Below are 12,765 nucleotides of genomic sequence, written 5' to 3' on the forward strand. Positions count from 1 at the left end.
TGAGGTCCTCTCAAGACTGCTATAATTCTGTTGTTGAGAATTAAATGTATCCACAGTCAACATTTTAGCCCTGAAGTAATCAAAATGTTCCCTGTGAGCACATCTGCGCACACACATCCTTTTCTTTGTTATGTATACATTGAGGCAGTGAGGACTAAATACATACAGTGTAGATAAGTGCTATATGCTTAATGGCAGTTATGTAGAGTCTTGTTTTCATATGGAATATGGTTATTTATGTTCTACAAATTATAGAGTTAGTAGTAGTAAAGACTTCTGGATATTGGCTGGATCTCAAGAAATAAGCTTCTTTTAATGAACTTTTGAGGCTTTTTGTACAATGTGAACTATGAAATAACCTTTTTTCAGGTGGGGATAGCAGTGCAACAGAAAGCTGGGATGAGGAGCTTTCTCCTTCCACTGTGTTGTATACAGCAACACAGCACACACCTACAAGCATCACCTTAACCGTTAGAAGAACCAAGCCCAAAAACGGAAAAAGAGTCCAGAAAAGGGTCGTGCAGCACCAAAGACGAAGAAAATCAAGGTATGAAGGGCTAAAGTAGCTTAAATAATAGAGGTATGTCTGAAGTAGCTCAAATTTTGGACCAAGAATGCACCAAAATTCTTTAAAGAAGTTTGATCCAGATGTTTGAAGGGCCACTTTTGCTCTCCTTGCAAAAACCAGCTAATCAGTGTTGTGAACATGTAAACCAACCTCTCTTCTGCCACTCCATACCATCACAACTGGAAGAAAGTTTCTTTTATTCCAGCCCCCATCTCAGGTATGAAATCCTAGCCCCACCTGGCTCAAGCCCATGTGTGCTGCAGCCTCCAGTCTAAGCTTCTGCTTTCCTTGCAGTATCTCCTGCCTCCTCAACCCCAAAACAGTGTGCAGTTCTTGTCCTGGTACCTGCCCACCTCATGTCATTGGTTGATTGTTTTTCCCTTGTTTCAAAAAATTGAGGGAACATCTCTTGAATGGTCTAGGCTTACTCAGTGTTGTGGTCACTTTCCTGTATTCTCAACTAAAAAGTTTTCCAGGAGGGAACCTCTTCTGTTTTGTGTTCTTTCTTCCCCATCACAGCAACTTTGTTGCTCATAGGTGACTTGCCCACCCCTTGTTAAGGGGATTGGTCTTTGTTTCCTTCTTAATTTCAAAGCTGGTAAATCTGCAACCTTACTTAACATTTTAATTTACTTTTTCTTTTAGTGTCAGGGTTGCACATAGGATTTAAGTGATGCATGCTCTTCCCTGTTAATTGCCTAATTCAGCAATGGAAAGTATTGGAATTAGCCTTAGACTTCACTGGCCTTGTGTTACCCCTATTCTTGATAAAAGTGTGGGGAATTCCATTGTATTTGTTACCTAGGGAAAAGGGGACAGAATAGAACATTAGTTCTTGCCTTAGTTTTAGTCTCAGATAGGTATAACTGTCATTCTTGGTACCAAGTTTTGTTTTGTTCTACTTGTTTTCCTCTTTGGGATAGGCATTTCGAGAGGGATCCCGGAAGTCCTTGCGGATGAAGGTAAGGGGTATTCTTCCCTGATGCTGTGTTTTACTTCACTGTGATCTTGCGTTTTGGTCAGCTTCTTTCCTGACATTGATGGTCTGGGAATCTTGGACTCTGCTTTTCATTAGTTTGTAATTGTTGCCATTCAGTTTTCATAGAGGCTTTCTCCAAAGTAGATTTTCTTAGCCATTTTCTGAAATATTTTCCCTTTCTGTAATCAGCCTTCATTTATTAGTTTTTCATTAGCTGCTATTCTGGGGGTGGGGGTAAGTGACATTTTGCCAAACAAAATGAGGCTGATGTTTCCTGTCACTGATTAGCCTCAACCTCAGTAGTAAGAGTTTTCCAGTGATAGAGGATCTCTTGTAAATCCACCCTAGCACCATGTGGGCTTTAATTACCAGTTGGAAGAATAAATTTCATCAGTAGAAAAGTAATAGAAGTGATAAGAATTATTCTTAATGGAATTACTTATTTTTGAGCTGTTTTCTCTTGGCGTATGTATTTGGTATAGAAGACTCAGATGATGTTAGTATGCTTCTTTTCTTCAGTTATCAAATAAAAGAGCTCACAAGGCATGATTTTAAGTAGTGGTTGGAGAGTAGAGAAATTATGTGCAATGATTTAAAGGGACTTTCAGTTACTAGGTGATAAGGAAATGATGTACCCAGAGGAGATTTATATACTGTCTGGTGTCTTCTTAAACTGTGTGTACATATAGGACAATATACCTCCAAACCATTACTTATGCCTTCAAAGCATTTAATTAGAATTAAAATTTAGCTTAATTCAGACAGACTTGTGGTTGCCGAGGGGAGGGAGTGGGATGGACTGGGAGTCTGGGGTTGATAGATGCAAACTATTGTATTTAGAGTGGATAAGTAATGAGGTCCTGCTGTATAGCCCAGGGAATTATATCTAGTCACTTGTGATGGAACTTGATAGAGGATAAATGTGAGAAAAATAATGTATATGTGTGTGTGACTGGGTCACTTTGCTATACAGTATAAATTGATAGAACACTGTAAACCAACTATAATGGAAAAAATAAAAATCATTAATGAAAAATTAAAAAGATCTAGCTTAATTCTATAAGTATTCCTATGCCTGAATGTGTAGATGGTATAAAAGCAGGATCCTTCATGTTGACAGTTATGTAGCAAACATTAAAATCTTTCAGTGGGTGGGGAAAAAACTGTAACTGCAATGTATACATCTAAGGATAACCTGACCCCCTTGCTGTACAGTGGGAAAATAAAAAAAATAAATAAATAAAAAGAAATAATAATCCTCTAAAAAAAAATAAATAAAATAAAATAAAATCTTTCAGTGGGAGTTCCTGTCATGGCTTAGTGGTTAACGAATCCGACTAGGAACCATGAGGTTGTGGGTTTGATCCCTGGCCTCGATAGTGGGTTAAGGATTTGGCGTTGCCATGAGCTGTGGTGTAGGTTGCAGATGCAGCTCGGATCTGGCATTGCTGGGCTGTGGTGTAGGCTGCTAGCTGCAGCTCTGATATGACCCCTAGCCTGGGAATCTCCATATGCCACAGGAGCGGCCCTGGAAAAGGCAAAAAGACAAAAAAAAAAAAAATCTTTCAGTGAAGATAAACCTTCTTAGGATTTATTTTTCTATATATTTGTACTTATAGGGAGACCAGCATGACTCATGTTTAAAAGATCACAGATGGTGGAGTTCCCATCATGGTGTGACAGAAACGAGTCCGACTAGAAACCATGAGGTCATGGGTTCCATCCCTGGCCTTGCTCAGTGGGTTGGGGATCCGGCTTTGCCGTGAGCTGTGGTGTAGGTCTCAAATGCAGCTCAGATCCCAAGTTGCTGTGGCTGTGGCATAGGCCAGCAGCTATAGCTCCGATTCAACCCCTAGCCTGGGAACTTCCATGTGCTGCAGGTGCGGCCTTAAAAAGCAAAAAATTAAAATTAAAAAAAAAAAAAGTTCACAGATAGCACTTTTTAATAAATAAATGTATAAAATTAGAAGGCATCACCTTGCATATACTTACAAAAGACTTGTTCATGTCTATAAAAGAGATGGGAGAGGACTTAGAGCTCAAGATCATCAGAATCCTGGGGTGTCTTAGAACACAGTGGCTCTTGCTTGATCTATCTCCTGCAGGGAGCCATTTACTTAGAGGAGACCTTAAATAGACATAGCCTTGATCCTATCTTTTAAGCCCTTTTCTCTTTTATCAGCTAAGTATTATAACTTGCCTTCAGAGGTTTGAAATCTTTTGAAAGTTATTGACCAGCTCTCCCAGAAAAACTACATGTAAATCCCAAACATTCCTTAGTTTTGCGATATTGACAAATAGTTCCATAAGCATGTTAAAATTTAGATAATAAAAAAATACAATTTGGTTTATTTTGATTCTCATATCAGAATTTTAAGTTATAAATTTTATACCCAGAATTTATTATTAGCAAAAACTCCACCAAAGATCTGAGTGGGAACAAGATCTGTTACTTGGATTATTTACCCCAAAGTTGAACTTCCTTACTGGAGACTGCTCTAAACCAGGATATCTCACCTCAATATATTGAACCAAATAATTCTTTTGTATGGAGCAGAGCTGTCTTTTGCATGACTGTAGGGCATGTAGCAGCATCCTTGACACAGGTACCCTGGAGTTCCCGTTACGTCGCAGTGGAAACAACTCCAACTAGTATCCATGAGGATTTGGGTTCAATCCCTGGCCTCACTCAGTGGCTGTGGCATAGGCCAGCAGCTGCAGCTTCAGTTTGACCCCTAGCCTGGGAACTTTCATATGCTTCAGGTGTGGCCCTACAAAGCAAAAACTTAAAAAAAAATTTTTTAATAACACAGGTACCAGTGATAATCAAATTACTTCAGATGTTACTAAACATCTCCTTGGTGTTGGAATCACCTCTGGTTGAGAACCGCTGCTCTAAACTCACTGAAATGGGGTCTTCAGTTCTCTGAAGAATGGGATAGAAGAATAGACAGAGCTATATTAGTGTTCAATAGCTAAAACTTTGGGAAACGTTTCCAATATACGTTGTTTAACAAGTCATAAGTTTAGTGATCATACTGGATGCTTAAACCTGGAAATAACTGTTTGGGCACCTTTAATCTCTAGTCTTATAAGCACCTTTAAGTCCCAAGTTTTGTACTTTTCTTTTGCCTAGCTGTTACTAACACTTCAAGCCATGATATTGTGTTCTCAGTGTTGGCCTTAGGTGTTTGTTAGATCCCTTTGTTTATCGTTTATTCTTTTGGACTCTAGTGAGAAACGTGGAAAACAGTGGTGTTTTTTCCTTCCATTTCCCTATTCCTTGGGGAAAAGATGATAGACAATAATCAGTCAAAACTAGTGATACAGAAGTGTAGGAAAGTAAATGTTATGATGGGTTTAATGCTTACTCTGTCATTCGTGGAAACCATATTTAATTTTTTTTATACCTGTTGTTGCAAGTTTAGAGTCAGTCAACATGGATTTGCAGGTAGCTTTGGTGCTGTAATGTCTTTTCCTTCTAATCACTAGTGTGACATCATCATTATCAGTGTTTGTTTTGTTTTCTAATGATACATTAAGTTTTAAACACCATGGAGAGGAACGTGTATCAGACTTAAGCTGTGTCTGTGTAGCTCAGGCACATATAAAACTGTCTATTTAGGAAGATGTTGCTGAGATGTAATTATCTTTTCTCAGTACTATAGTATCCTGGCAGTGGTTTTCCTATATAAGTGTGTATATAGCAAAGTACCCCTCAGTGTTCCTTAACTGCACCCTTACCCATGCCCATCCCCACACCTCACCTCTTTTAAACTGTCAAAAATAGAGTGCTAGAAGGATGTATTCTAAATGATAACTTTTTCTCTGAGAGGTGAGATTATGAGTTACTTTTTTTTTTTTTCCAAGAGAGATTATTTTTATTTGAAGAAAACTGAAAAAAACTCATACGCTTAACATATCACACCTTTAACAAAACTCATATGAGTTACTTCTTTATTTGGGTCACCTGTGGTTTTTTTTTTTTTTTTTTTTTTTGTCTTTTGTCTTTTTTTTGTTGTGGTTGTTGTTGCTATTTCTTGGGCCGCTCCCGCGGCATATGGAGGTTCCCAGGCTAGGGTTGAATCGGAGCTGCAGCCACCAGCCTACGCCAGAGCCACAGCAACGCGGGATCCGAGCCGCGTCTGCAACCTACACCACAGCTCATGGCAACGCCAGATCGTTAACCCACTGAGGAAGGGCAGGGACCGAACCCTCAACCTCATGGTTCCTAGTCGGATTCGTTAACCACTGCGCCACGACGGGAACTCCTGGGTCACCTGTGTTTTTAGAATGAACATGTATTAATTGTATTAATAAAAATAATGAGTCATACAAAAACATTCTTAGTATTAAAACCATAACTGATGTTTGATAAGTATTGAAGTTTAAGTAGCATAATATTTTGAGGTGTCTCTAGTGTTTGTTTTTATGATTTTTCTTTTTTTTCGGATGCTCCCTCAGCAACCTGTGCCACAGCTGTGGCAAAGCCAGATCCTTAACCTGCTCTGCCACAGTGGGAACTCCTATAAAGATGTTCTTATGAATTTAATGTCATTTTTTTTTGAAGTATAGTTACAGTGTTTTGTGATGTGATTCTTATAAGTTTGATTTTATGGCTAAAAATGGTCATAAAATAACAGTGATGGGATGGAATTGCAGTCTGATTAATATCTTTACTCATAAATGAGGAAACTGAGCCTCTTACCTTATTAATAATGAAACCATGATAGAAGCCAGATCCTGACTCCCAGGCCATTATTCTTATGCCACACCAACTGCCAAGGGAAAAAAATTTTCTCTGGAAATTCAACCTGTTCCCCTACTCCACCCCACCCCCACCCCCACCACTTTTTTATACATAGACTCTCCTAACCTACATGACTTTTGTTCTCTACAGAATTCTCCTTCTGAAGCACAGAATTTAGATGAGAATACAACTGAGGGATGGGAAAATCGGATAAGACTATGGACTGATCAGTATGAAGAAGCCTTCACTAATCAGTACAGTGCAGATGTACAGAACGCCCTTGAACAACATCTTCATTCTAGCAAGGAATTTGTGGGCAAACCTGCTATTTTAGACACTATTAATAAGACTGAATTGGCCTGTAATAATACAGTTATTGGTTCCCAAATGCAGGTAAGGATCAAAGGGTTAAAGACTCTTTAAGTAATTAAGGTTATAAGAACCCAGGAAGGGAGTTCCTGTCATGGCGCAATGGTTAACGAATCCGACTAGGAACCAGGAGGTTGCGGGTTCAATCCCTGGCCTTGCTCAGTGGGTTAAGGATCTGGCGTTGCCGTGAGCTTCGGTTTAGGTTACAGAGTTGCAGATTGGCTCGGATCCCGAGTTGCTGTGGCTCTGGCGTAGGCTGGCAGCTACAGCTCCGATTCGATCCCTAGCCTGGGAACTTCCATATGCCGCGGGAGCGGCCCAAGAAATGGCAAAAAGAGCAAAAAAAATAAAGAAAGAAAGAAGGAACCCAGGAAGAAGACATATTTTGAAATTACATTTCAAGTGTATAAGGTGTTAGAATAACAAATTAGCCAGATACTGAGCATCTTTAACCAAAAGCAGGTTATAGTAACTAGAAACTGTTCAGATACAATTTTTAAACTATGTATCTTCATTAATTAAAAATAGACAAATTAGGATAAATTTTATACAGCCTCAGTAAGAATTATTCAGATTAATAGAAACCTAAACTCGTGCTTTCTCATTCTTAGATTAGCAGTAGAGCTGCTAAAATCTTAATCATGTATTTTTCTTTGATTTTTTTTTTTTTTTCCCTTGCCTTCAGGGAGTAAGGGGTGGCAGATTCACTAGATGGAGCCTGTTTCCTAGAATTACTGTTTTATGAAGTTTTATTTTAACATAAATATCTGATCATTAAGCTAAAAAACATATATAGGAGTTCCTCTTGTGGCTCAGCAGTTAAGGAACCCAGCTAGTATCCATGAGGATGCAGGTTCAGTCCCTGGCCTCTCTCAGTGGGTTAAGAATCTGGCGTTGCCATGAGCTATTGTGTAGGTTGAAGACGTGGCTTGGATCCCTCATTGCTGTGGCTGTGGCGTAGGCCAGTGACTGCAGCTCTGATTTAACCCTTAGTCTGGGAACTTGCATATGCCACAGGTACAGCCCTAAAAAGCAAAAAATAAGTAATATATATAAATAAAACCTACAAATATTGGTGCCTTTTTCTTAATTAGGAAGTATTTTATATTTTATTTTTTGCTTTTTAGGGCCGCATGTGCAGGATATGGAAGTTCCCAGGCTAGGGTTTGAATCGGAGCTGTAGCTACCGGCCTACGCCACAACCATAGCAACTCGGAATCCAAGCCGTGTCCTCAACCTACACCATAGCTCACAGCAACACGGGATCCCTAACCCACTCATTAAGGCCAGGGTTCGAATCAGCAACCTCATGGATACTAGTCCGGTTCATTTGTGCTGAGCCACAATGGGAACTACTCAATTAGGAAGTGTTTTAAATGTCTTTTAAGCTACTGTGGATATTGTCTAATGTTAATACTTTGATTTTATTCAGCTACAGTTGGGAAGAGTCACTCGTGTTCAAAAGCACCGGAAAATCTTGAGGGCTGCAAGAGATTTGGCTTTGGACACTCTCATAATAGAGTATCGAGGCAAAGTCATGTTACGGCAGCAATTTGAGGTCAATGGGCATTTCTTCAAAAAGTAAGAACATCCTTCTTGGAGCATTGAGGTTCAAAGTGGGTCTGGCTGAGCAGTATGGCTGTAAAAACCATCCTGGTTGATAGTATGCTCTCGAAGGAAAAGATTACTCAGATAAGCTCATGCCTTTCTGCTGTTTGTAGACAAGTGCAAATAAATCTGCAAATTGTTTAATGTATAAAGTGACAATAACTCCTTTCCAAGCCTAGCATTCCTTGCTTTGTGCTTATTCTTTAATCAGAAGCAGACAAGCATGTGATGTTTTTCCAAGTTTAGGCATTGCAAAGGATTGCTGCTTCTTCTGTCAGCATATGCTTCTTGTTTGAAGTCATGGGGTGGCCTTTTTATTTGTGTTGATAATTACAGGAATTTTAATTATATCCCTAGACCATATCCCTTTGTGCTCTTCTACTCAAAGTTCAATGGTGTAGAGATGTGTGTGGATGCACGTACTTTCGGTAATGATGCTCGGTTCATCAGAAGATCATGTACACCAAATGCAGAGGTAAGATTTTTGTAGCAACTTCTCTTTGAATGGAACCATCAAAAGGACAAGTCAACTGAAGAAACAGTCTGAAAATTTCACCCATATTAAGGTCTGTAGATAATGGTTATGATCTTTAATTGTACGAAATGAAAAACAGAAGTAATAATGCTTGAAGTTTCCTTCATGGCACGGTAGTTAACAAACCCGACTAGGATCCACGAGAATAAGGGTTCGATCCCTGGCCTCTCTCAGTGGGTTAAGGATCCAGTGTTGCCATGAGCTATGGTATAGGTCACAGACACAGCTCAGATCCCACATTGCTATGGCTATGGCATAGGCTAGTAGCGGTAGCTCCAGTTCAACCCCTAGCCTAGGAACTTCCATATGCTGTGGGTGCAGCCTTAAAAAGCAAAAAAAAAAAAAAAAAAAGAAGAAGAAGAAGTAATGATGCTTGTCTTCTGTAAGGATGGGGACAAGAAATGGATTTTCTTTAGAGAACACAGAAAAAAGCAAGTTAGCGTTTGCTAAAGAGAACAAGCTAGAAAGGATGAGAAGTCAATGAGATTCTATTAAATAATCACCGTATAACAGAAGATGATATTATTTGGCCAAAACTAAGGTGTGTAGTTGCAGTTTTTTAGAATTTAGGTGTTAGGGTTGTAAGAGAGATTCTAAACATTTCTATCATTCATTAGTCTGTATTCTGCATAATGAGTGCAGCCACATCAAATGCAGGAAGCAAATCTACAGAGTTCTTACAAAGGAATTTTAATTTTCTCTTATAACTAATAACTTTAAGATAGAGAATATTGATCTTCGGGAGTTCCCACTGTGGTACAGCGGAAGTGAATCCAACTAGGAACCATGAGGTTGCCTGGGATCTGGCATTGCTGTGGCTCTGGCATGGGTGGCAGCTGTAGCTCCAGTTAGACACCTAGCCTGGGAACCTCCATATGCCATGGGTGCGGCCCTAAAAAGAAAAAAGACAAAAAAATGAATAAATTTAAAAAGTATAGAATAGTGATCTTAACCCTATAGCTAATATCTCAAAATTTCTCCATTTATTTCTAGAAATATCGTAAGTTTTCAATTATTATGATAGTTTCAAATGCAATGATGTAGTTAAATAACAAGATTACCATAACTTTAAGTGGGGAGATATTTGGGTAAAAGGTTATCCTCCTATGGAGAATTCCTGGTCTTTTTGATAAATCATAACCTTAAGTGTTGTTCACACAGGTGCGACATATGATTGCAGATGGGATGATTCACCTCTGTATCTATGCTGTGTCTGCCATCACCAAGGATGCTGAGGTCACCATAGCATTTGATTATGAGTATAGTAACTGGTAAGATCTCCACAGCCTTTGCTAACATGAATGGCCTTGTCTTACACATTAAGCTATTCTATTTAGTCTGCTTTTGTGCCTTACAGTTCCTCCTCTTTTTTTTCACCTAGTCTTTTCATAATAGTGCATTTTCTGCCTAGAAATTGTGGAGGGAAGGATAGACTCAGGGTGTTTTTTAAAGAGACACAAGTACAGTGAGATATTGTTCATCAGTCAAGGCTGTTTTCACTTACACCTCTGTAGAGTGTGAATAACACAAAGGACATTACCAGGTACTCTCAGAAATTGCATTATCTGTTATGATACACACAGCACCTGTACCAGGGATCATATAGAATAAGAATACAAAAATTCGCCCCATCCATTCAAATCATGTAATCTCTATATATGACAATGCAGAAAGAACACATGGCAAGTCATAGATGATTATATGATGGGTTTTATTAAATGGATGCTTTTTCCCTTTGGTCCTTTTAGGCAAAAAGGGGTTATGTGGTAAACTGATGTTTAACACAGATATAAGAAAAGGTATTAAATAGAGTCTCAGAAGGTAAAAGTAAAGACATTGGGAAAGTAGACACAAGTATGGCCCCTGTAGACTCTGTCACTGATTCACTGCCAACTAAATAGCATAAAGACTGTTGGAAGAATTGAATTTAGTGGGATATGTAGGAGAAGAGTTGGGGCTATAGAGAAACACAGAATATTGAAAATATCTGTAGGACTCTAATGTCTCTGAAAGATATATTAGAGGAAATTACTGTAGTAAAATTTCAAGAGAAGGAATAGGTAATATAACTGATTTTCAAGGGTACTGAGACAGGCACTTTTGGTTGTTTCTCTGGAGCAGTAATTATAAAGTGGACTGTGCATGTCACAAGGGGAACCGGAATTGCCCAATACAAAAAAGAAATCCCAATGCTGCAGAACTGCCACTTCCACCTCCTCCAAGCCTACCCACCATCGGAGCAGAGACAAGGCGTAGAAAAGCACGACGGAAAGAGCTAGAGATGGAGCAGCAGAATGAGGCTCCAGAAGAGGATAACAACCAGCAACCAGAACAAATTCCTGAGAAAGTAACTGTATCCAGTGACCATGAGGTAAACTCCTTGGTCAGAGGATGTTGCTATGATGTTGATCTTCTCCAAATGAGGAATATTCTAGCTTGACACATGTTGTTTTATGTAGGGAATCTATAGTAACACTTACTACCCTTCTTATCAAGGTGGGTGTGCTTTCATTCATTCTTTCTGACTTTTTTCAATGTCAAGAACATTCTTTCAGGTACTTTTCCAAGTTTCAGCCCGAGAAGGGGGTTTATCACCATATGACCCCACATGGATAATATAAAGCACTAGAAATTGTTTCTAGAAAGTTTTAAGTTACCAGGGTTGTGGGGGGGAACCACAAGGATTGATTTTTCTTGGAGCCTAAGAGTACAGCTGAATGTTGCCTCTGTCTCAAAGGAAATAGACAATCCAGAAGAAAAAGTAGAAGAAAAAGAAGAGGTTATAGATGACCAGGAGAACCCAGCTCATAGCAGGAGGGTAGGTACCTGCTGATTTCTGCTGCCTGTAGCATGTGTACCCCTTCTCTTCTGAATGTGTCTTCTTTGATAAGTTAATATACCATCACCTCTGGGTCACAGTTTGGGCCTTCTCTGTAAAGTGGATTCCATTATGATTTTTTACAGACATGGATCCACATAGTTCACCAACTTAAATGAGGATAGTTTTAGTTTTAATTTTTTGTTTTGTTTTGTTTTCTGTTTTTTTGCTTTTTAGCGCCACACACACGACACATGGATAGTCCCATGCTAGGGGTAGAATGGGAGCTGCAGCTTCTGGCCTACACCTTAGCTCTCAGAAATGCCAGATCCTTAACCACCGAGCAAGGCAGGGAATCCAACCCATGTCCTCCTGGATCCTGTCTTGGTTCATTAACCTCTGAGCCACAAAAGGAACTCCACCAAGAGATTTCTTACTAGCATTCTTGTTCCAAAAAATTTTTCGAAATAACATATCTATGCTTTGGCTACTTTCTCTGTTAAGGATCCACTGTTGCCACAGCTCTGGCTCAGATTTGATCTCTGGCCCAGGAACTTCCATATGCCATGCGTGTGACCATTTAAAAAAGAAAAAAGAGACCCATATGGATTCAAAAAATGTTTTTCATGGCTGAAACCAGTCATGTTTATTTCTGTCCCTGAGAAGCTACTTAAGAAAATCTAGTTGAATTTTTTTTTTAATTCTGAAAATGCAGAGAAAAATTGGATTTGATTGCTGTTTTTCTTTTGTATTAAAAAGTTTCAGGAGTTCCCGTCGTGGCGCAGTGGTTAATGAATCCGACTAGGAACCATGAGGTGGCAGGTTTGATCCCTGGCCTTGCTTAGTGGGTTAAGGATCTGGCGTTGCCGTGAGCTGTACTGTAGATTGCAGACGCGGCTTGGATCCTGCGTTGCTGTGGCTGTGGCATAGGCCAGTGGCTACAGCTCTGATTCGACCCCTAGCCTGGGAACCTCCATATGCCGCAGGAAGCGGCCCTAGAAAAGGCAAAAAGACAAAAAAAAAAAAAAAAGTTTCAAAATAGCTGACCTTTTCTGAGACTTTCAAGTTTGACCTTGCCTTCCTTTGCAACTCTTTGCAGCATTTAAAATGAAACGCTTTCATTTTAGTATTTATTTTA

General features: G+C 39.3%; 1 protein-coding gene across 1 annotated transcript in view; it reads left to right on the plus strand.

The window, feature by feature from the left end:
- Positions 1-12,765, plus strand: part of SETD5 (SET domain containing 5) — a 91,775-nt gene that overhangs the window by 49,018 nt on the left and 29,992 nt on the right. Inside the window, 9 exon segments of the mRNA XM_013981946.2 lie at positions 370-486; positions 489-547; positions 1,492-1,530; positions 6,448-6,690; positions 8,099-8,247; positions 8,632-8,749; positions 9,971-10,080; positions 10,931-11,180; positions 11,547-11,627. Of these exon segments, the coding sequence (XP_013837400.2) occupies positions 370-486; positions 489-547; positions 1,492-1,530; positions 6,448-6,690; positions 8,099-8,247; positions 8,632-8,749; positions 9,971-10,080; positions 10,931-11,180; positions 11,547-11,627 (1,166 nt within the window).

Source organism: Sus scrofa, chromosome 13 (genome assembly GCF_000003025.6).
Source record: "Sus scrofa isolate TJ Tabasco breed Duroc chromosome 13, Sscrofa11.1, whole genome shotgun sequence".
Classification (NCBI taxonomy): Eukaryota; Metazoa; Chordata; class Mammalia; order Artiodactyla; family Suidae; genus Sus; species Sus scrofa.